Here is a 23,713-nt window from a genome sequence, read left to right on the forward strand (position 1 = left end):
TGATAAGTCCAAACCTTTGTCAGAACTTGATTAAACTCCAACCTTAATGCTGACGCTACTGACACCCACACTGCCAAAACAATTCATAGTTCATACGAAACGTAGAAGGTATTTAGTAATATTATGGCAAAAAGAAACAGACAGGTTATGAAACCAAAATTTCAATCATGTACCCCATGATATTTCTCTTTCACTTGCCGATATTTTAATTGAATTATTCCATGGTCGTCCTTGAACTCGCGTGCCATATACAGATCCGAACATTTTCTGGCCGGTTTCGTAACTATTTTACCAGATTAATAACTGCTGACGTGTGTTAAGTGGACAGTGGTCGGTCACGGTTTATTGGTCAGAATTGTACGTGTTACAATTGGTTGGTCCTCCCATCGATCAGCGATAGTGTCCAAGCCCACCTGATTGATTTTTGTATGTTATGTATTAATATAACTGAACGTGATTTGATTTGCAGAAGGAAGAGACTTGTCTGGTGAAGTGGCATGGCGTTAGCTAGACGAAGGCTACTTATACAAGTAGCCGTCATTTTCGCACTGGTGAATTTTTCGGGTAAGTCCACACATATTTCTTCCTGTTTTTCTTTCTTTCTTTCTTTCTTTCTCATGTGCATTGTAGCATTAAGACAAAACTCTGAATAAACAATATTTGCAACAGACAGAATTAAAAGTATAAAAGAACATGGCTGGCTCTCTGGAACGAAATGACAATATAAGTCAAATATTTCAATCTCCACAATGAATAAAAAGACAAAAATAACTCCCTAATAGAAATCCATCCCCATTTGATTGTCTTATTTATCTCATCAGATACTAGTCGGCGTTTTCTCAGCTAAAAGACAAAACGCAGATGATTAAAATTCCTTTAGTACCAATTCAGCAATGACACAACTTGTGTGTTATATACATATAATATGTGTGCTTTCGCATAATATACCCTTTTCATTTAAATCCAATATGAATGTCATTTGTTACATTACTGTAAGAACAATAGCATACATGTAATGTGACGGCTCTTGATTCTTCAAAATTGACGTTTCCTTCTTTATTAACTTTTAACCATGTCCTTAATTGTAGTTTTTTGTGTTCTCGATCACTTGTGTTTTTGAAAGTGCCATATATAGAATCTTAATCATATATTGCATCAGTTTCATAACTGTTTTCGAAAAGAAAAGAAAATAGTCTGATTTCGTTGAATGATTGTTTTCGAAAAACGTTATTGAGAGATTTGAGCCTTCCATTGACGATGGTCGTACAACGTCATGGTTTATTTTATAGGCCGATTAAGTTATATAAGATGTTATCCTGATCGATGAGATTCATAGGAAAACAATTAAGCTTACATCGATACAACGGCAAGTAATTGTTATCGATCACTGTTAAAACTGTCGGAGCGCGACTTAAGACAAATATCACTGTACAAGTGTGTCGCTCGCAGACATGATTCCGGAAAAATCTTCGTGAAGATGGTTGTCAAATGAAATATTAATAAAGAATGTAGCATCCAATCTAGCTTTGTTTTGTTTATTAGTTTAGGATTTTTCTTCCCTCCAAAATGTGATTAATCAGACGGAACGAAATTTAATTCGAAATATTGAACATATTTAACATGCCTTCTTCGGGCAAAAATTGTTGAACAACTTCTTTTCAGAATAGTCTTAGATAAAGGTTAAAACAGTGATTGTTATAAATGACAATGTACATTTTGTATGCCAAATTTGTAGTTTTACTAGTACTTGATTACAAAGCTGTTGATTTAGCAAGTGCATACACGTTAAAATAAATATAAATGTAAATTTAAATTGTTTTTTTTTTATATAACATGTAAAACAAAAAATACAAATTATTTTTAATATAATATAAACATTCGTCATTATTAACATAACCATTAGAAATCAGTTTATATAGAAAAAATGATTAATTCAGATAAAAAAATCAATTACAAAAGTTCAGAGTAATTCATATCCATATTTTCATATTTTGTATTTGAGTGCTACAATTCCCAGTATCCTAATTAATGTTGGCAATTGTAGCTTTTAGTTTGAAAAAGATGATTGATATTTTTAATTTTTATTTTTAATATCCGTAATATTTTGCTATGAGGATTTCGCAATCGTACCGCAAGAATCATGCGGCAAAATATCTATGAAAAGTTCAAGTCAATCAGGATACAATACATAAAAACTGATATCAAACATCAATTCGGTACAGAATTATATAAACTTTATTTATTTTACATCTATTACGAAACAAGTTATACAACTTATGTAAATCATTCTCGATGACCCGGATGTAAGCGCGCGAGGGATCTTATTTTGAGAGGAAAGCGGAGTGCCCGGAGAAAACCCAAGTGATCGTGCAGGCGACACCTAACCTTTTCACGTCCGTGCCGGGGATCAAACCCCGGCCGGCTAGGTGAAAGGCGAGTGGCTTAACCACTACACCACCCGATACAGAATTAGTATGACACGATTAAACAATACAGAACGAGTCCTTACATCATAATCGATTTAACTCCACAAGCTGTCATTTGGTTATCATCATATCCGACAAATCAGACCATACACATTGTAATATCATCAGTAATGTTTCAAATCAATTCTTAAAGATGCTCCACCGCTGAAAAAGTGGAAGTTTCTCTCTATACAAAACAGGAGCAGACGATAAATGTATTTTTCTTTAGTTACAAAAGTTACTTACTTTATACCATAACCATCATTGACAAGTTTGAGTTTCTAATTTTACTTAAAGATAAAAATATTAAAAATAATTAATTGTATCCCGAAAAATACGTTTTAACAATATGTCCTATGCCTATGAAGTACTGATTGTGGAAGCACCAAAATCCAAATAAATTATTTTATGTTATTTTTGTGTTAATCAGACATATAAACGCATTCTTGAAATGTAGGGTGTCGTTTATGCTCTGGTGCGGTGAAGCATTTTTAAATATGCATAACGGAGTTCGCATATACTGTACGTTGATTGTAAAATCAAACATCTTTTCTCTAACCACCGCTTTAAACACTATACACACAACTGTATTTAGAAATTTAGTTTTGTTATACATGTATATAGGTTTGTTTGAATGCAAAATGGGATACAAACTATATTGAAAACATCGAAAATATTTTGCAATATAGCCAATATTCATTATCCATATACTAATACTCTATTTTACCAGACAGATTTATTGATTGTTAATTGCTTTAAGATATTTCCATATCAATTGTTATTTGTTAAAGTAGTATTAAGACGTCGGTGGAGTGGATCACGTTTTTATTTCGGGGCATAACATTTACTGACGTGAGTCTGTTATTAACTATGCTAGACTTGACGTAACTCAAGTGGCTACAAATATTTTTATACCAACTATTATAATGACTTATAATGGACTAAATCTAAGATTAAGCCAATCTATTTGTAAATAACCACACGGCAAAAATAACATTTGTGCCCCGCAGCATAATGTTAATCCATCTGTTTATCACCGAGAAGAAAGAAAAAAACAACCGCTAATCCCAACTGCCGATTAATAACATTTTACAAAATGACGACTTATCATTTTAAGCATGGATGATAAGACATAAATAAATCTCATCCTTTTAACGTTTCAAAACGATTAATGACCTGGTTAAACTGTCGGCGCCGTGCTGAACTTCCGACTTCAAGATTCAATACACATGTATTCAGGATAGGTTGAACATAATTCAATTGTAAAAACAATTTACTGAAACTTCAAAGCGTGAACAATTAAGATTATAATTAAAGTGCTGTACCACAATTGCACTGTAATCTTCCTCACATATAGTCATTTCCTTCCACGTATTACGATATACAATGTTTAGTTTCCTTAATGAAATATGCTTCTTTGAATATTTCTCTGCTTATCAATGTGTCTTCCATGCATTATCAAACGTCTATATTTTGTCAATTTATACGTAATTTGTCCATTTTCATATCATTTTCGGTATAGGACTTTGCGCCATTTCAAAAACAGCAATATACGTATTTATTTGTTTACACGTAATAACACAAATCTATTTAAGGCGACCTAGATTTGACTACATCTTCTCACAGTCAGATCACAGGCATGCTTCATTTGATTGTGACCAATATATTTCGTCTGTGCATCTTACAGGGTTACCTACATTGCAGATAGGTAAGGATTGTTACGTCATTATTTTGTGAGCTAAATTAACGTCGTTTTCTTTGAAAAGTATGACGTTACGCTCACAAACTTATACGTCACAATTAATACTTACCCGAAAGGGCAGATAACTCTGTAAAATGCATATTCAGAATAATACAGTTTTAATAACAATTGAAAAAAGTCGCTAATTAGCGTATGTCGTGAAATTAATAAGTTAACGCATATGTGAAACGAGTTTGCATGTACCCTTCTATCCCGATTTTTGTAAATCAGCATAAAATACGCTGAAACTCGCCTGTCCTTATTGACATTCAGTCTTACTAGACATAAGCTTAAGCAGATCATTATCTAACTGACCAGGGGCTATTTTAATACCAGATTTATATAGTTTACAGTTTAAGATCTTCTATTCATAGTCAATCTATGGGCTTTTTCGCACGTTTATTTTGACTAACGTTAAAGTTAAATGTGCCCGATACTTTACCTAGCTGTTTAAACCTTCGATAACGACTGTAATCCCATCTCAAAGTCCGCGGTGGTAATTGTACAGATGTGTATTGTACGACACAGACAATATTGATACAAGTCCACCGGATTCCTCGGCAATCGACACACTTCATTCGTGAATTGTGTCGGAAAATTCATTTTAAGAAATAATAAGGTTCATTATTCGTTTTAAGTTTATAAAAACACTTCAGAAACTGCGCGGGTCGATCCTGTTTAATTACATATAATGTTTATAAAGTAATTAACGCTCACGCCACCTGGGCCATATGTAACATATGTGCTCTTTGTGTATTATAATGCTAGGTTGGGACAACTCCGTATATCAGTATCTGACATCCAAATGCTAACACTGTATACCATTTTTTGACTCACGAATTCATAACTCCTATTCTAAAATAGTCTAGGTTACTCTGGCCTTGACACCAGACTCAAGATATTTTCTGGATGAATTCGGCTTTTTATTACAGCTGAAATGCATCGCATTCGCGAAGATGTTGTTAGTATAGACAAACATGAGAAAAGTCAAAGATGCCACTTTTAAACTACATCGTATGACCTCTTTCTGACTTCAGAATCTCTTATTTTAGCACAAAAAATGACGGTTTTATAACAGGTATAAGCAAACAATGTACACTTTCTCTTATTGAATATCAATTACAATGTCATCTGAATCAGAAAGTACAACCGGTCAGCAAACAACAGTTTTAGAATGTTTCAAATAAAATTATCGATTGTTTTTGTTTTAATTAAATTATGTTAGTTCCAAACGTTGAATTTGTATCCGAAACACACCGATCAATAAGCCATAATGTATATTTGTGTATATTTAATGTGTTTTCTCAAAGCTATGTGTCTCTAGTTAATTAATTGTAAATAGCTCGATGTTGATAAATAAATACGATCAGTTTACACAATTGGTTAAACAAAGTCGAAATTAATAGACTAAGTGTTAAGATACTTTGACATAAATCCTTTCATGTAAAGTACGTACATTATATAGTAAAAGTAAAACAGAGTACAAATCTCCACCAACATTTTTGTGTGTTTGCTGTAGTTAGATGCAAAAGTGGTTAGAACATGTTAAATGGCATATAATTCTTGAATTATAAGTCATATTTTCAACGAATGGCGTTGCATTATTGGCAAATAATTAATACTTTTTGAAATTCTTTTTTTGATGAAAATTAATCAATTTTATTTGTTCATACAATAAAGAATTAAACCTATGTTATTATTTATCTTTTTATCTAATCAATTACAGAGCAAATTACATTAATTTGTGTCATCTGTAGTTTTGTAATTTACGTGGCAAGATAAACTCGCATACAATATGTATATACAGTGGACTGATATTGGCCCGTCTGATATGTACATTTGTATCTGCGGCAGGTAACTGTACGAATAATTGAATTTGTTCTGACCAAACGCCATGTCCAGTACGCCCGTCCTCACAATAGAGACCTGACCCAAGCTATTTAATTATAACCTATTGATTTTTAAATGGTAAACACATACTAAGGTGTGAATTGATATTTGTTTTGGTAATAGGTTTTTGATATAAACCGTTAAATGTTGATCCGGCCAACACGTCGTTTATATTTGTTTGGCATTTCTACTTTGTATTATTGATAGTCTGATTTCGTTATAGCAATATCCATTTCCAATGCAGGATAGAAATAACTCATTCCAATATAATAGCAATTAATTTCACACATAAGGAGAAAATGAAGAAAAAATGAATATGTACGAAAACATAATTATAAAATTGATTTATCAACACAAAATGAGACAAATCTAAAATGAAAGTAAAACAATCGCAGCACCATTTCGTATCTGTTAAGTTTTGAACGAAACGTCAATGCAATTCCACTAGTAAAACTTCCCTTTAATAGTACACACGTACTAAATGTATGTTAATCCTATCTATTGTGGAAAATGTTGTATGGCTCACCGAAAAGGCAATACACCTTGGACATAACACTCGGTCGACAGTCGTCTCCAAAAGAGTTGTTTTTACAACTAAAAGTTAAGTCTATAGTTCAATCACTTGTTGATTGTATCGACAAATCTTATTTACATAATTGAAAGTAAACATAGGTTAACGTTTATAATAATTAGGAAAATCAATATTAATGTTGACGTCAGTATTGGATTATGAATAAAGACTTATCATTTAACGATCTTGATTCCGTAAGAAAATATCTTGTTACTTCAAACGACTGTTTGGACGAGATTATTACTAGTTTTGATTAGCATTAATAAACATTTTTATTATTAAACTTTTTAATCCGGGTGATTACTCATTATCAATAACATGTTTATTAAGCCTACATATGTTTTCAAGTGCTTTAAAATCTGTTTTGATATTTTGAAATTCACAAAAATAACATCTACCGGAGATATTTATTTTCAATATTCTATAAAAAAACCCACTCTATTCTGTCTTCTATTTTTCTTATTACCATTTCTAGTTCGTCCGAAAGGTAACTAACATTATTCGTTAAAATTGCTTTTGAAAAGATTTTATTTCTACATAAATATATATATCAGGTAATATTGAATGTAAGAATTTTCTCGACAGCAATGCTTTTATGTATTCTTTTGAGAATTATAAGGTCAAATTCCATTGACACTTGAGCTGTTAATATAATTGAATGTATTCAATTTCTTTCATCACTGTATTTTGCGTTCGATGTTGTTGAGGATCTATTAAGTGACATTAAACAATTAAATATACTTATTTGTAATAACTTGAATAGATTAAAGAACTGTTGATTCGTTCGCAGCCAAAAAGAGCTACATATTAAGATGATCAAAATCTCCTTAAAACTAATTAATTCACCATTTACAACCAATAGAAATGCTCTGATTAACTTATATGAATTGTTTTGCTCCCAAAGTGGATAAAAAATTGACACATGGGACCAAACAAAACAAAAAAGAAATGCAATGGATAAAACGCACTCTGCTCATATCTAGTCTATGCATTGTTTTGAATTACATATGATTTGATGAACAACAATGACAATGGTAATAATTAAAAAATAAATGTTATTTAGTAGCAAGCCATTGCGATGCAGGATACACGAGATATCAATTCTGAATGAAGTTGATATGTTTGATATACACTTATTCAGATCAAGGACGTATATGGGACTTATAAATCCTTGTTCAGATATAGGTGCGACAATAATATTTCTTCTTCCATTGTAGAATGTGCGACGGTAACAAGTGTTACCCCGTCTGAAGGAAGTACAAATGGAGAAACGAAACTAACAATAAAAGGCACGGGCTTCGCCACAAACCAGTTTAACTATGGGGCGGGTAACGAACACTTAGGTAACACGGTTACCCTAGTGTCAGGGACCAGACAGTTTGACTGTCCCGTACATAAAGATGGCACCCACGAAACACAGATCATGTGTTATACTGTGTAGGTATATTGTCATTTATCAGATATTTACCCTAGTGAAACTCCATCACAACGGAGGCCATCTTGTATGACTAACGGGATAGTGAATATGTACGTTTGACGTCATAATGCATTGAGTTTGGTTTATATGTTAATGATGTACCATGATGAAATACTGTCGATTTTTTTTATATTTGTATATCTATCTAGTACTATTTTGTTTTAGTTTGATTTTGTATTTCAAAAATATTTAATTTACCAATAGTTATATTTCACATTCTTCACAGGCGTATGCCCGCTGACACGTATTCAGTGAAAGTGTCTGTGGACGGGAATGCTATCGCTGATAGTAACTTATGTAACAACTGTCCTTTCTCTGTAAGTATTAAACTATCAGCAAAAGGTCGACACAAATTTATGGATCTAAAGCGCAAAGTTGCATATTTTAATATGGTGGTAAACATTGGTAGCATTTGAGTTTTCAGATAGAAAGATTCTTCATATATCGCGAAAACATTTTAACCCTTACGTTTGAAATCATTTGTAGAAAACGAAACTTTTTAAGTTCAAATGTCATTACATTAATTTAACCACATACTCTCATCAGATCCTACACAAGCAAGTAAAATATTCGATGGGAGGCGGGTACGGGGTTGAAATAGGCAAAATATAACATTTTACTTTAATCAAAGAGTTTTTGTGATTTTCAAAAAGGTATTACTTTTTACTTAAAGGTTGATACTAAAGTTTTCAGAAATAACCAATTTTCAACAAGCTTTTTTTGGCACGGCCATATATTTTTTATTCCTTTTTTCCAACATTTGTATAAAAATATTCATATTAGAAAAAAAGTAAGTCATTAGAAAAAATCACTTTTCACCAGAGCAGTTCCTTAATGAATAAGAGAAGTGTAATTTTATATATCTTTTAATAATATGACGGAACCACAAACGTAAACAAACATATCACGTGGATTTGAATTGAAATACGTACGAATGTACTTGCTTCCTTCAGATATCATTTCCAATGTCGCTGGTGAACAGTATTTTGCTCCGCGAAGAGCTTGTAATTCAGTTGATATCTCTTATTTAAGATTTAGTTATATACTGTGCACATGTTTATGTTGAATTTTCTTCTATTCAGACGAAATCTGCGAACACACCACAGATTACTAGCATTGAGCCTCGCTCTGGTCCTCCAGGTAGGAAATTCATATTATTAGTAGCTTTCTGTTTTTTCTTAATGGATGTAAAGTTAGATAACCTTTTTTGGACAGATTTGCAACCAGACTTTTGGTGTTTTCCTTATTGCAACGACTTTATTAAAATGAGGTTGACTTGGTATTTGTTTTAGGAACCATTGTGAAGTTATCCGGTAAGATTTTTACTGATAGATATGGTAGCAACACTGACGAGGCTACAAATGGAAAGACAGCCACTGTACTCAGGTAAGCCAATAAGTCTGTCTATTCATTTACTGTACATTTCTACACTATCGAAATGTAGCCGATAGTCTAAAAGTACACGATGATGACGCCAGGACAAAAATCAAAAGTCTCATTCACTGCAACAATAATTTCTAACTATTTTTCTATCTTTCCATTATAGCAAATTTCGAGTATAAAGCTTGTAAGTTCTTTTTTGAACAAGACTGTAAGCATTGTAACCGTTATGGAATAGCTGAATATGGAAAACAATTCATTTGTGAGTTTGAATCTTAAATTGATATATGTGAAAGGATACGTAATGACACCAATACAATGAAAGACTTACAGTTTTGCGTAAGTGAAATGCTTTCATTTAAAATATTTCTCTTGGTTTTGTTTTCAGAGTTTACGTCGGGGGACAAAGTTGTGAACTTAAGTTAGGTGATGACTTGTAAGTAGAAACAGCGGTCAAATTATTTGAATGTATATCGAGATGGTTCCAATACAGTCTGTCTCATTATGTAACCATAGTTTATATGAAAATGGATCTGCCAAAAGATTCCCTTCGTTTTAGATTGATAATACAAGTTTAGATTTTTTTTCATTTTTAATGCTCAATACAGTATGTTTCATTAAATCATACCCATAGTTGATATTATCTTCTACCACCAATGTTAATTTCTAATAGGTTGAACTATGGCCAATTGTAAGCACCAAATGTATCTACTGTGCGAGTTTGTAGGAACGACACTGGTCTGGCCTGGACAGACAGTGTTTCACAATAAAGAATAATGATATCCACAAATTCTTAATACCGTCTATATTTTCTACAGTTACGGGATGCAGTTAGACGGCAGCGATAGCGATAATGGTTACATGAAATGTAAGATTGGAGAGAGCGGTACCAAAATAGGTAAGATTCCACTCAAATTCCAGTATATCCTAAATCATTGTAGGATTATGTTGATAATCTTTGCTTGTGATGCTACTCCTTTCGAATATTTTTTTAAACAAGCAACACACAAGTTGATTAAAGGCATACTTATAATGTAATATGATGTTAAGCTATTTTCATTACTAATATATTGGTTTCGCAATTGCAGGCAACATCAACGGTACCTTTATCATCTCCGACGAGTATGGAAGGTGTGTATTACATGATGGTCAGCGAACTGTGGCATTGATAACTTGGCACATATCAAATGATAAATATATAAAAGTAGCCAGAAGATTTTTTTTAAAATCGATATATCCAGAAGAAAAAAAAATGAAAATAATAGAAAATGCAATTAGTATAGATTTTATAATTCACAATTTTTGAAGAATTTAGAATGCGTTTACAATTCAATTAACGGCAGAACGTAACCACTGGAAGTAGTAATACGTCTAGCGAGAACTTTTGTTTTGTTTTACACGCTCTGTTTTCTGTTGTCGAAATTTCTTAATTCATTTTTGTGAAGTTAATTCCACATTTTTGATTGCTTTCTATATTCAGGGCTGATCCTAGCTTGAATCTGTACCAAGTTGGTGGAAATTACCAGTTATACATGTTCCAAACATACTCCGGTAAGTTGATGAACCTATGTAATTCAAACAAGTATACTTTCTAGTATAGAAGAATAACAAGTTGGTCATTACAGTGCGAGTGGGTTTTTTTTCAAATATTTTTTTCCCTGTATTTGTGAGTAACAATTTTGTTCTTATGCTTTCCTTTAAACATTATATAATTAGTTTATAAGTAGTGAAATAATATCATCCATATACGTATTGATTTGGAAACCGCAATAAATGAAAAGATATGATATTTAACAATATGATTTATGTATTGGTTTGATATGTACTTGATTACATACTGGAATGAAAAAAATCGATTATTTATAATTTCATGTTAATTGAGAAAAACATTTTATCATAACCCCTTAAACGTTATATCGGTTTTTGATGTCTTTCGCAAGATGGATATTTTTTGTGTGAGTTTAGGGTAATTGTGTCTATTTCCTGTATCAGAAATTACCTCTGTGAGTCCGTCTACTGGTAGTGTTGAGGGAGGGACCCTCCTCTCTATCAACGGAAACAACTTTGACGAGACCCGCACTGGTGCTGCGGTAATGGTCGGAGGTGGGTATCAATAACTATCGTTTAAACATCACCGGTATTAAGAATTATATTCTTATAAGATATGTAAAAATGTGATATTGATAAGATGGTCATAAACAAACATTGGACTGAAAATAAAAGTCCGATTACGGTGTATCTGAAATGATTGACAGCGAATTGTTAAAGATTTCTCAATAAACGTACAGACGTTTTATGTGTTAAAAATAGGAAAACTAATTGAAATATATGAAATGAATCAAATGCATACATTTTTATATAAAAACAATATTATTTAATACAAAAACACTTTACTTTACTTTGTAGGTACTCCCTGCACTGTCCGTTCCGTTACTAAAACACTTCTTACCTGTGAGACGGCCGCTAAGCCAACTTCAGCACCTACCAGGCATGCAGGTAAGCATTGGTATACTATGGGTTGTTATTTCGGCAGTAAATAACATTTTCGTAGCAACTGTTTGGCGAATGTTATTTTGTTTCCTAAACTTGGACACTTTAATTCCAACTGTAAGAATTATTTACGAAGTAACCTATTTGAGGAGACATTTTGCTTAAATTGTGTATTATCGTTGCTAGGTAACCGTGGTCTGAAGTTGGAGATCTGGAATGCGACCACAAAGACCCAAGCTTTGTTGTCCGAAGTAGGATCTTTGGACAGTAGCGCGGCTGACTACTTCACGGATTTCGTGGACGAGGCCTACTACACCGATAGCACCATGGACAATATGGTTACCAAGATGAGTGGGTTTTTCGTGCCTCCATTCGATGGAGAGTACAGCTTCCACATCATGGCTGACGACGGGGCCGAGCTCTACCTTAGTACCGATGATAACCCAGCGAATATGGTATAGTTGATAACTTTATGAATATCTGCTGAACCTCAAACGCTACACTTAATCTCGTTTGTTATGAAATTGAATACTATTTTTTTCTGAATTCAAAAAGATCAGATAAAACATTAGATTAAAATAAGGTTATCTTCTTATACTTGTAGCAATATATCAAATAGCCAAACAATTGAAAATCTGTATCTCTTCACTCCAGATATACAGAAATCTATGTCTTGGTTTTCTTAACATCATGTACTGTTTTGTATGTGTTTTAGGCGAGGATTGCTTACGCTAGCTATACAACCAACTACAATAGTGCAAGCAGTCAAAGTTCGTCTAGGAAAACATTATCAAAGACCAACAAGTAAGTTATTAGTTTACATTTTAATTTACATAAGATGAGGCTAAATTAAGGATACAACATCTGTTACATAACGGATATGTTATGGTTCTTCCACACACCTTTATAATGATCCTTATTTCATTAATTATACCTCCGCAACGAGTTTAAGTGGGCATACTGGAATCCGGTTGTCCGTCCGTCTGTCTGTCTGTCTGTAGACACAACTTTGTCCGACGAACTCCTAAACTACTTTACAGATTTTGATCAATTTTGGTACACAGAACATTGACATAAAAGGGAATTTGAGTAAACAATACAGATTTCTGCAATTTCTTTTATTAAAAGTGAAAATTTATTACTAAAACTAGGAAGTATTAGTCGTCCACCCTGGCGATAGTTCTAGTTTAATGTCTTTTTAATCTACTATTTGCAGGTATTATATGGAGGTATATCACCGTGAAGGTACAATCGATGCCTATGCTAAGGTATCAGCCCGGTACTATAACACTAACCTAACTAGTGCTTACACAAATAACGTCAAATCAGAACAACAGAAGATCGAAGTTAGTTCAGTTATCAAGCGTGAGAAACAGAGTCTGACTTTTACCGGATTCACTTCCGGTTCCGGTAGTTCTGCTGTACAGACGATCACAGTGGAGGAAAATGTAGCAGGGTCTGGGGGACAGTTCCGACTTTCGCTGTATACTGCATTCACAGGTAAATATCAGATGCTGTAAAGTTGTTTCTATTTAGAGAAGAATAAAGTTTCCACTAACTTAAATATCAAATGATGAATTGAGAATATTGAATGACAAAGCAGACGCACGGAATTAATTTATAGTGAGAACATGATAAAGCGCAAACAGTTATCAGAAATTAGTATCTTAGACGTAACGAGCAATTTCTGTCCCGCACAAATTGATAAATATAAAGCATATGCATTAACTCAAAATATTCTGTAATGATTAAAATTTGATTATCGACATTTTTACATTTCAAAGCGGTAAACTCTGATTAACGTTGTTTGTGTGCAGATTTGATAGAGTTCCAAGCCGACTCATCGGATGTTGCCAATGCTATCAACAAACTGCCGGTATTCGACAGAGGAGAGAGTGTCTCGGTAACAGACCAGACCACATCTACCAATGGCATTAGGTACACCGTTACCTTTACATCAGATAGAGGTACGGAAATCATGCAGATTGTTTAAGATTTATACCTCTTTGCGTTATTCTCTATACTCATTTATTTTATACTCTTTACCATTTGTGTTATACATGTACTTTATACCCATTTGTGTTATACTTTATACCAATCTGTGGAATACTTTATATCCTATTGTTTTATACTTTATACCCATTTGTATTTTACTTTATACCTATCTGTGTTATACTTTATACCTGATTGTGTAATACTTTTTACCTGATTGTGTAATACTTTTTACCTATTTGTGTTATACTTTATATCTATCTGTGTTATATTTTATATCCATCTGTGTTATACTTCATACCTATACTTGTTTTACACTTTAAAACTTTTTATTTTATACTTTACATCTATTTGATTTATACTTTATAATGCGATGTTTGGACATAAACATTTCCTTATCAACATTGTTCTAGTTAATTGTTGGATGATTTACTATATCATTTTGTTAGAAATTGGTCATTATTGAATAAGTATGTAACGTTTTACAGGGGATTTCCCCGCTTTTGATGCTGAGCCTTCTGGTTCTCTCAGCGTAACCGTGGACAAGACCACCACAGGCTCTCCGAGTGGTGCCATGGTGGCTGTGTCCATGGCTGGAATTCCTGCTCCCCTGATTGCCCCGGGGGCATCAGCCACAGAGGTATGTCAGTTACAGTAAGGGCTAGTCTAGGAAATTTCCAGTACAGAAGGGTATACAATGTAATAGGATATTTGGTAACTGTAATGTAAGTTTCTTTCGCGTGCGATTTATTTTCGCGAATCAAGGTAAATTTGCGAATGTTTATCTTCGCGATATAATATTTTAGACCGTTCTTGCACAATTAAATTGAAAAATATATCAGTATTCAATTTTATGCCTTCGAAACTTATTCTCCGCGATCTTGTATTAAACCGAAAATCGCGAAATTTAGTAGCCGCGAAAAAATTATTTATAGTAGTTGATAATTAGACTTCCGGCTTAAACATTTCCTGTGCATTTCATAACGTCGTTTTTATATCAATTTTCTGATATTGCGTATAATTTGATATTTTGTTTGAAATGAACACATGTCATTACTGAATAGGTCAACAGTTACATCATGTGTTCTCATTATGATATTATTCCTTGCATAACAGGTACAAGCTGCAATGGAAACGCTGTTCAGTACACGTTGTCCATCGTTTATTTCGAGCCCTGCCGGAAAGAAAGTGCAATACACCTTTGAGTCGTCTTCCGACACTCCTTCCTACAATCGATGGAATCGTTATTCAGAGATGGAGGCTTTCTGTGGAAAATATGTCGTGAAAAACCCAAGATATATCTTTAAGTCAGATTCCAATACCGATCCGCTGTCACTTACTCTAAGCCCAAAGGTAAATATATACATGTGTCTAAAATTACATTTCGTATTGTTTTTAATAAAATAAACTTTAATGTCGTTCACAAGAAAGTAGAATAGAATATATTGACGATTTGGAGAATTCATGAGTTTTTGGAACATCCACTTCGGGTTTAATAGCAATAACATCGATATCTTTAAACAGGAGTTGTTCGTTTTCCTTCCTGACTTACCTCCATTGTTTTGTTTTGTAGATTTGCTTTGCACACCAAGGCGCCATCAGTACAAACCTGAGAGTTTCCTATACCTATACGGACCAGCAGTCGGAGACAGTAGACGCCTGGTCCACTTTGCCTAACGTCATTACTACCGCTAGTACCACAGGGCAAGTTGATTGGTTCTCTTTTATTTACTCAGACATGTCGTCTGTTAATCAACTAATGTATGCGTGTGAATAAAATTTCGTCTATTTTAATGTGATTAGAGTTCGTAAAAATAAGTCAACACAAAAATATTTTAAATTATTAATTGTGAAATGAATTCATCATACAAATAATGTATCTCTTTTCTATTGATTTCTAAATAAGACTTCTAAATAAGAAGACTTCTGAGACAGAGATAGAAATATTTGTGTTCTTTCCTTGCAGATGGGAGTACAGCTGTGTTGACCTCCTAACCACTTTGAACAGCATTGCTAGTGGAGGAAGCAGATTCTTTCTGAATGCTGCAATCATCTTTCGCTCTGGCGACGTGTATATCGACGAAGTATATATGGGTACAACTGTACCCACAACCGATGGTAAATATATAATAATATTACTTCAGTTATCATCCACATTCGTAGCATATTGTATATTAAGCTGCTTGAAATATAACTTGCGCAAATGAATTTTCTTTACATTTTGCAGCACATTGTGATTTGGTATACCAGGCATACTTCGTGGATGGTTTATTTTTGTTACATATTTAGTTAAAATGAAACCCGCGTCTTCAATCCACTTCGAAATAATAGATCCATGATCGTACTATCAGCGCGGCTTTTAACTGTGTATTCTTTTCCAAAATGAAACCGCTCTCAAGCAATTATACTTAAAATTAATTGCAAAGAAAATAATAATAGTGTCACATTTACAGTTTTATTGATCTGTGGATATTCCATTACGAGGAAATGGTTTACCGCGAAATTCAATTACCGCGAATGGAATTTGTTTAGTTTACGAAACCGTGAAATATATAGACTCGTCGAATTTGTAGATCTATATAATATACATTATTTGATGAACAGAACCAGCTACGAACTTTGTACCTTATATTTGTTTTGTATTCCTGCTTGCAATGTCGAACTGAAAGCAATCCGATTAAAGTAAAGTAAGATACGGATTTGTGATAAAATCAATTCATGTTTCAGAGGGAATCGCAATGCAGCGTCTGTCAGCAGCTAAACCAAACGGAGTTCAGATTGATAGTGTATTGGTTACGGGATCTGCAGGGAGTTACGAAGTCGAACTGACACCACTTAACTGTGGTTATAACTTCCCTCTTTTTGCCTCCGACTCATCACAGGTATAACAAGAATTCTGAAATACAAACAAATCGTGTTGTGTTCGACCAAAATAAATACAATTTTTCCTATCTCATTTGTGACAATCGATCTTACTCTCAAGCCACATGCACATACTTTTATTGTTTAATTATACAATTTTAAAAGCAATTTTGAAATATCCGGAGGTATGTTATTTATGTTTAATACATTATGTTAAATGCAGTATTATATTATTTTGTAAGCATAGGGATTTATTTAATTTTTGTTTTAAAGAACAGATTCTAGTGTCAGTAATTGAATAATCATGTGAAAGCATATATTTTAAAACAAACATTTTTTTCTTATTTTAAATGTATAGTTTTAGATAGCCAACATTATTAGTATATGAAAAAAAGTTTCATTATTGTCATTGGTGACAATGACATACAATGTAACCACATAAACTAGGAAAACACCGTTTTAAGAAAGGGAAGAGAGAATTGCATAAATCAAACGTAATGTACTATTTCAGACACCTTCTGGAGCAAATGTGGCTATTTCACGCGTTCAAGCAGCTTCGCCACCTATTCAAGGAAATTTCAAATTAACATTCCTGGGAACGACAACTCCCGGTATGTGGTCAATGTATAGCATCTTTATCTAATCAATATTGCTGGTTGTCATATTTGAGTTAGATTGGTAGATCAACTTTTATAACTGTATGCAAAAAAAAAATATATATATATATATGCCGTTAATATTGTAATATTCCGAAAACTCATTTCCATTAAAATTAGGCTTAAATCAACTATCATTGCAATTACGATACGTAACAAGAGGTATTGTTACATAATAAAATAAGTGAAAGGTAATGCTAAGAACTAACATATCCAATACATATTCAATTGATAGGGAGCTAATTTTCAAATTATATATATATATTTTTATTTTTTTATTTTATGAAAACATTTGCGAACAGTTGTAATTTTTATTTTCTGTTTTCGTAGCTATACCTGCTTCTATTGACACTGAGAGTTTGGCAGATAATTTAAAATCTATCGAGGGACTGAATGAAGTAACAGTAACAAAGGAAGGTGATTGTGCTAACTTTAATTGGTTTATAACATACGACTCCCTAGCCGGAGACCAGTCACTTATCCAGGTAAGTCTTTCTTTTTCTATTTAGTTTTTTTCCCGTCTTAATTTTTACATTTTGCCTTTACGTCACTCCTTAAGATGTTCAAACACCGTCAAAGAAATCGAATAGTATTTTTTTCGTCCTGACTCACTTTCGTCAGCAGTTAAATTTTGCTATGTGTGTTTTTTTTCAGGTGGATGCCAGTAGTCTGACCGGCGAATCTGTCTCTATGATAGCGAGGGATGTTATCGACGGTCATGTTCTTTACGATCCCATTCCCGGGGAATTCCTCAGAGTTCCCAATGCTAAACCACAGGTAATACCTTTACCAATGGGAGTTCAATGCCGAATCTTTTCATATTCAACGCATTTCTCCACCCTAAATGTCTTTATACTTTGTAAATATTTTATACACAACATCGATATGATTTTGATTAATAAACCACACAAGCCTTCGGCGATCACTCCTAATAGCGACGGACCGAGACATAAATGAATTTCATTTGTTTTGCACTTTATGTGGATATAGAGGTTCTTAAATAAGTGTTAATTTCATATGAGATTTTATGAAACGAGTCTAAGAAGTTTTTTTATTTTTGCGAGCCTTGGCGAACAAAAGTTAAAACTTCGGGACGAGTTTCAAAAAATCTGATATGAAATTAACACAAATGTAAGATACTTTTATCACATAACTACAATTACCTATATAACAAAGAATTTCACGGTAAAATATTTTCCGAAAATCCAGCGGAGGCCGCCATTTTGTCCCGCCGTCCTCGTAATTCCGATGTCACATTATTTTTTCTGACGTCATTTGATTGTTTCTGTCTCACATCACAATGAATCTAACCGAGGAAAATTGCTCCAGTTCATATTACACTAGTGACAATCTCAAAAATATAACACGGGTGAAATCAATGAATATCAGCCGGATTATGTGATAAAGTTTGTTATTTTGTTGATATGTATGTTGTATGGTCATATTTTGTTGTTTGATAATGGAGCAGATCGCGTCGAAAATCGGACTTGTTCATCCACAATATTGGAATTACTTCTTTGTGACATATTTTTGGCCGATACTTGTACGTATACAATGAACCAGTCGCTAAAAACATATATAACAGCTATTGTATATTATGTGTCCTTCTCAGGTTTTGTTTTGCTCCTTTTATTGTCGACGAAATTGACGATAATATAATACGTTATTGTGGAAACACGGATATTTGTTCACTCCTGATGTTGTTTGATCCCACAGGCGATGATGCTGATTAACGATGTACCGACTAAATGTTCTGGCAACTGTGATTTTGAGTGGCTGACTAGTAGTACACCGACTGTTACTGGCATTTCACCTGGTACAGGTGAGGCATTACTGTATTAAAATTATGATCATTGTAAATATGTATATTGTAACGCAAACGAATGTATTTGATCAATTTCATCGACATATAACACAGAATTTAACAATATAAATCATCAATAAAATCGTTATGTTGATTACTAATATCAATTAAGATTTGTTGTTTTAATTTCGATTAAGCTATTTACTACTTTCATCTGAATATCTGTAACTCACGAAATGTCTTCAAAACAGTCATATTGCAATTAGCTTGTATAGGTATGGACATCTCTGTTCCTTTTCTATCTGACTTTACATTATTGTTGTATTTGATAAGGAATTGCCGGTACTGCCGCTACAATCACTGGAACTGGATTCAGCGTGACTGCTTCAGACAACTCTGTGATTATTGGGGGCGTGGCTTGTGTTGCGACTGCTGCTACCTCTACATCAATCACTTGTACCATTGGTAATGGGCCAGAAGGTATTCATAAAGTCAACGTTAACGTCGCCGGATCTGGACTAGGTCAGCACAGTGGTGGTGACGTGCAATATATCTACACGACAGGGGTCAACAATTTCTCACCTGCTTCAAGCAGCTTAGGAGGTATCTATGCGAAACTAAAATGATGAATATGTGTCAAAACGTTTAACAAATAAACCATATAATCGGTGATATTGACATTTCAAATCTCTGAATAGTTCTATTATGAATAGGCACTTTTTTATCGAAAGCGTTCAGGCTAAAGGAAAATCGTTACTTGTGTTATTTTCTTGTGTCTTTTTCTAATACTGGTACGTATGCCCTTAAGGATGCGGAATTTGTTTGTAAGAAAATAAGCAAAGTAGTCATTGAAAACATCGCACTAACTCAAGACGTAAAATAATGGCACCTTACCGAATTTCTTTGAGCCACCATTGTTCATCCGTCTTTATATTTTCCAGTACGACGAGTTGATCAATTTCCTCACGCTTTTTAACACTTGACATGAAAATATATTGATATTCACTTTTGAGCAATCAATCTATACCAATGTTAGAGAAGGAAAATCTCTACCAAATATACCATCAGAGTAGTTTTTTTAGTCCTTTCACTTCAGCGTTTTAGCAAGTGTTGTGTTCACATTGAAACAGGTGGTGTAAACATGACCGTAGACGGATATGGCTTTAGGAGTGACGCAACAGTGACCATTGATGGACAGAACTGTCCAGTCATCGCCAATTCTCCTGACCAGCTCGTTTGTGTGATTCCAGCAAAGGTTAGTATCTATATATATAAAGTTGAAAAAGGACATTTGAATTTTTCTTATATATATATATTTACACAAGTTTTTTACCATTTTGTTGATAATAATGACCCTTATGCAATCTTGCGATCGCCAGGTTTCATATGAATTTAAGTGGCAAGCTTTACATTTTGACAGACATCCGCAGGAGCCGTATCGGTGGCTGTACTTATGACCGGCGTTGCCACCTCTACTGCGTCCAGTTCCTTTACATACGACTCTGGTATAACGGCACAGATATCGTCAGTTACCCCAACAACATCAGGAGTTCAAGGTCGGTAGAGTTGATTGAAGGCCATTAGGTCATCAGTCATAGTTCACATCGACACCAACCATATATCATTTCAAACATTAATATAGTCTGCACAGAACAATGGTATTTTAACTGATTTTATTCATTACAGATAAAATGAAGTAACGGTTAAAAATCCACTACCTTTCAGAAACGGTTTTCAATTTCTGAAACAGGAATGTAAAATGAGATCGATAATTTTCTAGAGTAGTTAACTTACCGTTAATACTACACTTATCATCATCCTCTGAAAAATAAGTTAAAATAAATAAAATGTTATTTTTCATATTGCGGGTCGTCTTATGTTTCCCGCCATCGTTCTAACTACAGCACGGTAGTTGACTATCACTGCACCAGACGCCAAAACAGTGAAATTACTCTCCACTGTTATCATATATCACGTAGGAAATCTTACATATGTTTGGTGTTGTTACCTCATCTTAGGCTACTGATAGGTATTTTCTTATGTTATTAATGTTTTTAAGAAACTTTTACATTTTATTCCGGAAAGGTAGTTGGACATTTTCCCGATTTATAGTCTTCACATAACTAGATAACTAGAACAATACATTAACTGTGTTTTTTTTACCGAAAAAAAATGTTTGAATAAAGGATTTATTCGTATTATAACACTAGGCGGGACTGCGCTGACGATTGCTGGATCAGGGTTCGGTACTTCTGGTACTTTGGTTATTGGTGGAACGGTTGTCCCGACTTCGTCGTTCACGGATACACAGGTGACAGCGACTCTGCCTCCTCTAACACCGGGTACACATGCTGTCCAAGTGATTGTAGGAACTGATGGAGCTGCTGTTCTTGCCAGGTAGGTCAGAAGTAAACTGATGTCAATATTACAAAGGGAACACACAAAGGCAATAATAAATCAAAATTTGGCAGTTTGTTTATGTCGAAAATATTATTTGATACGCGTGTTAATAACAAGAAGAATGTTGGTCATAGGACGCCACCCTGAATAATCTAACGTTTAGACAATGGGATATTACCGCGGTTGTGAGGTTACAATAATGATATCGACTCGTTGTTTCTCAGAATGGAAACATCGAGTCCACATGATATATATCTTTCAACTTCCACCATATTAATAGTGGAAATGGTATTGTTACTGATACCCGGTATCGGTTTGAATAGTCTTTGTATTGACCTATTTTCTCTTTCACAGCACAAGTGCCGTGCCTACCATCGACTACGTTATGAGAGTTACCAACGTGTACCCACTCCAGGGATCCCTTCATGGAGGGACCAAAGTTACCATCACTGGGGACGGCTTGGCTGCTGATGCTGAAGTTAAGTTTGGAGATACTCCGTGTAACGTTGACACTGCTACAGCGACATCAACCCAGATCGTTTGTACGATCGGAGACACAGGGGCTACCCACCAGGTCGACAACCAAGGATCACATTTTGGTAAGAACTGAGATGTCAATTTATAGAGAAATAAAAACGTAATGCATATGTTTTTGTATAATATGTTACAATGATATACTGCATTGTGAATTCGAAAGCATGGACCTTAAACGTGACAGCTTTCATTCCAATTAGCGCTTGATATGTTGTTTATAATGATATTCTGCAACGCTATCCCTATAGACAATACAGTCCATCGGATGATAGTTTAATACTTCTACTTACATTATTAACTCATTTTAGGGTTCTCTGCATTGAAAATCTGCAAACCAGTGCACCAATGTAAATATAAAAGAATAGACTATAGATTGATTTAACAATGCATTGCAAATCATTTCTGCTATTTGCAGCATTTGGCATTGGCTACGCATGGAATCCAAAGAACCTACAAGTAAAACAAGGAGATACGGTTCGCTGGACTTGGGACTACCCTACTTGGGTCGCCGGGATGACACCCAGGGTACAGCAGACACCGAATGCAAGCGCCACAACACCCGAGACTGACGGCTTCAGTAGTGGACCAACCGGAACAAAGACGGGTCAGTCAATGGTTTCCATTCCTGTATAATTTACCCACACTTTTATCCAGAAGCACAAAATATTTATCTCGTCTAAAAAAGAATAAAAAATAAGAATATCTTGCATGTACATGACGTTAATTTTCATATCAAATTATATTAGATTTTCAACGAAGACCTGCTTTGGGCGTCGTTAAAATAAATACCATGCTAGACGTCGTGTGCCCAATCATACCTAATCATTTTACATTATACATGATGATATTCATACTTACGGTTTGGTAAAACATGATTTGTAATTTGCAAAGTTTGCACTGTATGAATTTACATATTCTCACAACAGGAGCCTTTGAGTTCAAATTCAACACGCTGGGTATGAAATACTTTTGGAGTGATTATGTCGATATGTATACAACCACATGGTTCCGTGGGTCAGTCAATGTTGTCGCTAAAGATTCCTTCGTTGGGGATTTGAGTGTCAAAATCGGCAACATTGAGGCTTTCTATGACAAGAACTCGGGTGAGTGACTAGTTCTTATTATAACAATAGTTAGGGCATCAACTGCTAAACAATCTCAATATTATTTTAAAATTACAAATGCTGAATCTTAAGAAGATATATTCATATATATGTGTAACTTGCATACCTAATCAGAAGTTTTGAATCAGCCAAGTATATATATTTATGCTGTAACACTTGGTGGTTTGCTTAAGGCCAATTATGATATCTTACCTTTTTGGATTTGTATTAACGATTTTATTCTCGTCTTAAAATATATAAATTGATTGACTGTACAAAGTTTAAGCATTGCATCCGAGTGATTTTTTTTTATTCTTCCGTCTGTCAAATATTTATAATTACATAAAT

General features: G+C 34.0%; 1 protein-coding gene across 2 annotated transcripts in view; it reads left to right on the forward strand.

Annotated features, from left to right (window-relative positions):
- LOC138317449 (fibrocystin-L-like) overlaps positions 1 to 23,713 on the forward strand; it is a 56,936-nt gene that overhangs the window by 15,790 nt on the left and 17,433 nt on the right. For both annotated transcript variants that reach the window (XM_069259123.1, XM_069259124.1), the window contains exons 2-32: positions 470 to 564; positions 7,885 to 8,104; positions 8,371 to 8,461; positions 9,227 to 9,284; positions 9,437 to 9,530; positions 9,913 to 9,960; positions 10,343 to 10,422; positions 10,613 to 10,655; positions 11,005 to 11,075; positions 11,517 to 11,627; positions 11,931 to 12,020; positions 12,201 to 12,469; positions 12,730 to 12,818; positions 13,231 to 13,514; positions 13,832 to 13,981; positions 14,495 to 14,646; positions 15,123 to 15,359; positions 15,580 to 15,710; positions 15,973 to 16,124; positions 16,734 to 16,888; positions 17,380 to 17,479; positions 17,855 to 18,009; positions 18,179 to 18,301; positions 19,241 to 19,346; positions 19,662 to 19,931; positions 20,459 to 20,583; positions 20,749 to 20,884; positions 21,539 to 21,725; positions 22,083 to 22,327; positions 22,678 to 22,866; positions 23,189 to 23,365. In XM_069259123.1, coding sequence (XP_069115224.1) covers positions 498 to 564; positions 7,885 to 8,104; positions 8,371 to 8,461; positions 9,227 to 9,284; positions 9,437 to 9,530; positions 9,913 to 9,960; positions 10,343 to 10,422; positions 10,613 to 10,655; positions 11,005 to 11,075; positions 11,517 to 11,627; positions 11,931 to 12,020; positions 12,201 to 12,469; positions 12,730 to 12,818; positions 13,231 to 13,514; positions 13,832 to 13,981; positions 14,495 to 14,646; positions 15,123 to 15,359; positions 15,580 to 15,710; positions 15,973 to 16,124; positions 16,734 to 16,888; positions 17,380 to 17,479; positions 17,855 to 18,009; positions 18,179 to 18,301; positions 19,241 to 19,346; positions 19,662 to 19,931; positions 20,459 to 20,583; positions 20,749 to 20,884; positions 21,539 to 21,725; positions 22,083 to 22,327; positions 22,678 to 22,866; positions 23,189 to 23,365 — 4,405 coding nt within the window. In that variant the 5' untranslated portion in view covers positions 470 to 497. The remainder of the gene's footprint in view (positions 1 to 469; positions 565 to 7,884; positions 8,105 to 8,370; positions 8,462 to 9,226; positions 9,285 to 9,436; positions 9,531 to 9,912; positions 9,961 to 10,342; positions 10,423 to 10,612; positions 10,656 to 11,004; positions 11,076 to 11,516; positions 11,628 to 11,930; positions 12,021 to 12,200; positions 12,470 to 12,729; positions 12,819 to 13,230; positions 13,515 to 13,831; positions 13,982 to 14,494; positions 14,647 to 15,122; positions 15,360 to 15,579; positions 15,711 to 15,972; positions 16,125 to 16,733; positions 16,889 to 17,379; positions 17,480 to 17,854; positions 18,010 to 18,178; positions 18,302 to 19,240; positions 19,347 to 19,661; positions 19,932 to 20,458; positions 20,584 to 20,748; positions 20,885 to 21,538; positions 21,726 to 22,082; positions 22,328 to 22,677; positions 22,867 to 23,188; positions 23,366 to 23,713) is intronic.

The sequence above is a fragment of the Argopecten irradians genome, chromosome 3 (genome assembly GCF_041381155.1).
Source record: "Argopecten irradians isolate NY chromosome 3, Ai_NY, whole genome shotgun sequence".
NCBI lineage: Eukaryota > Metazoa > Mollusca > Bivalvia > Pectinida > Pectinidae > Argopecten > Argopecten irradians.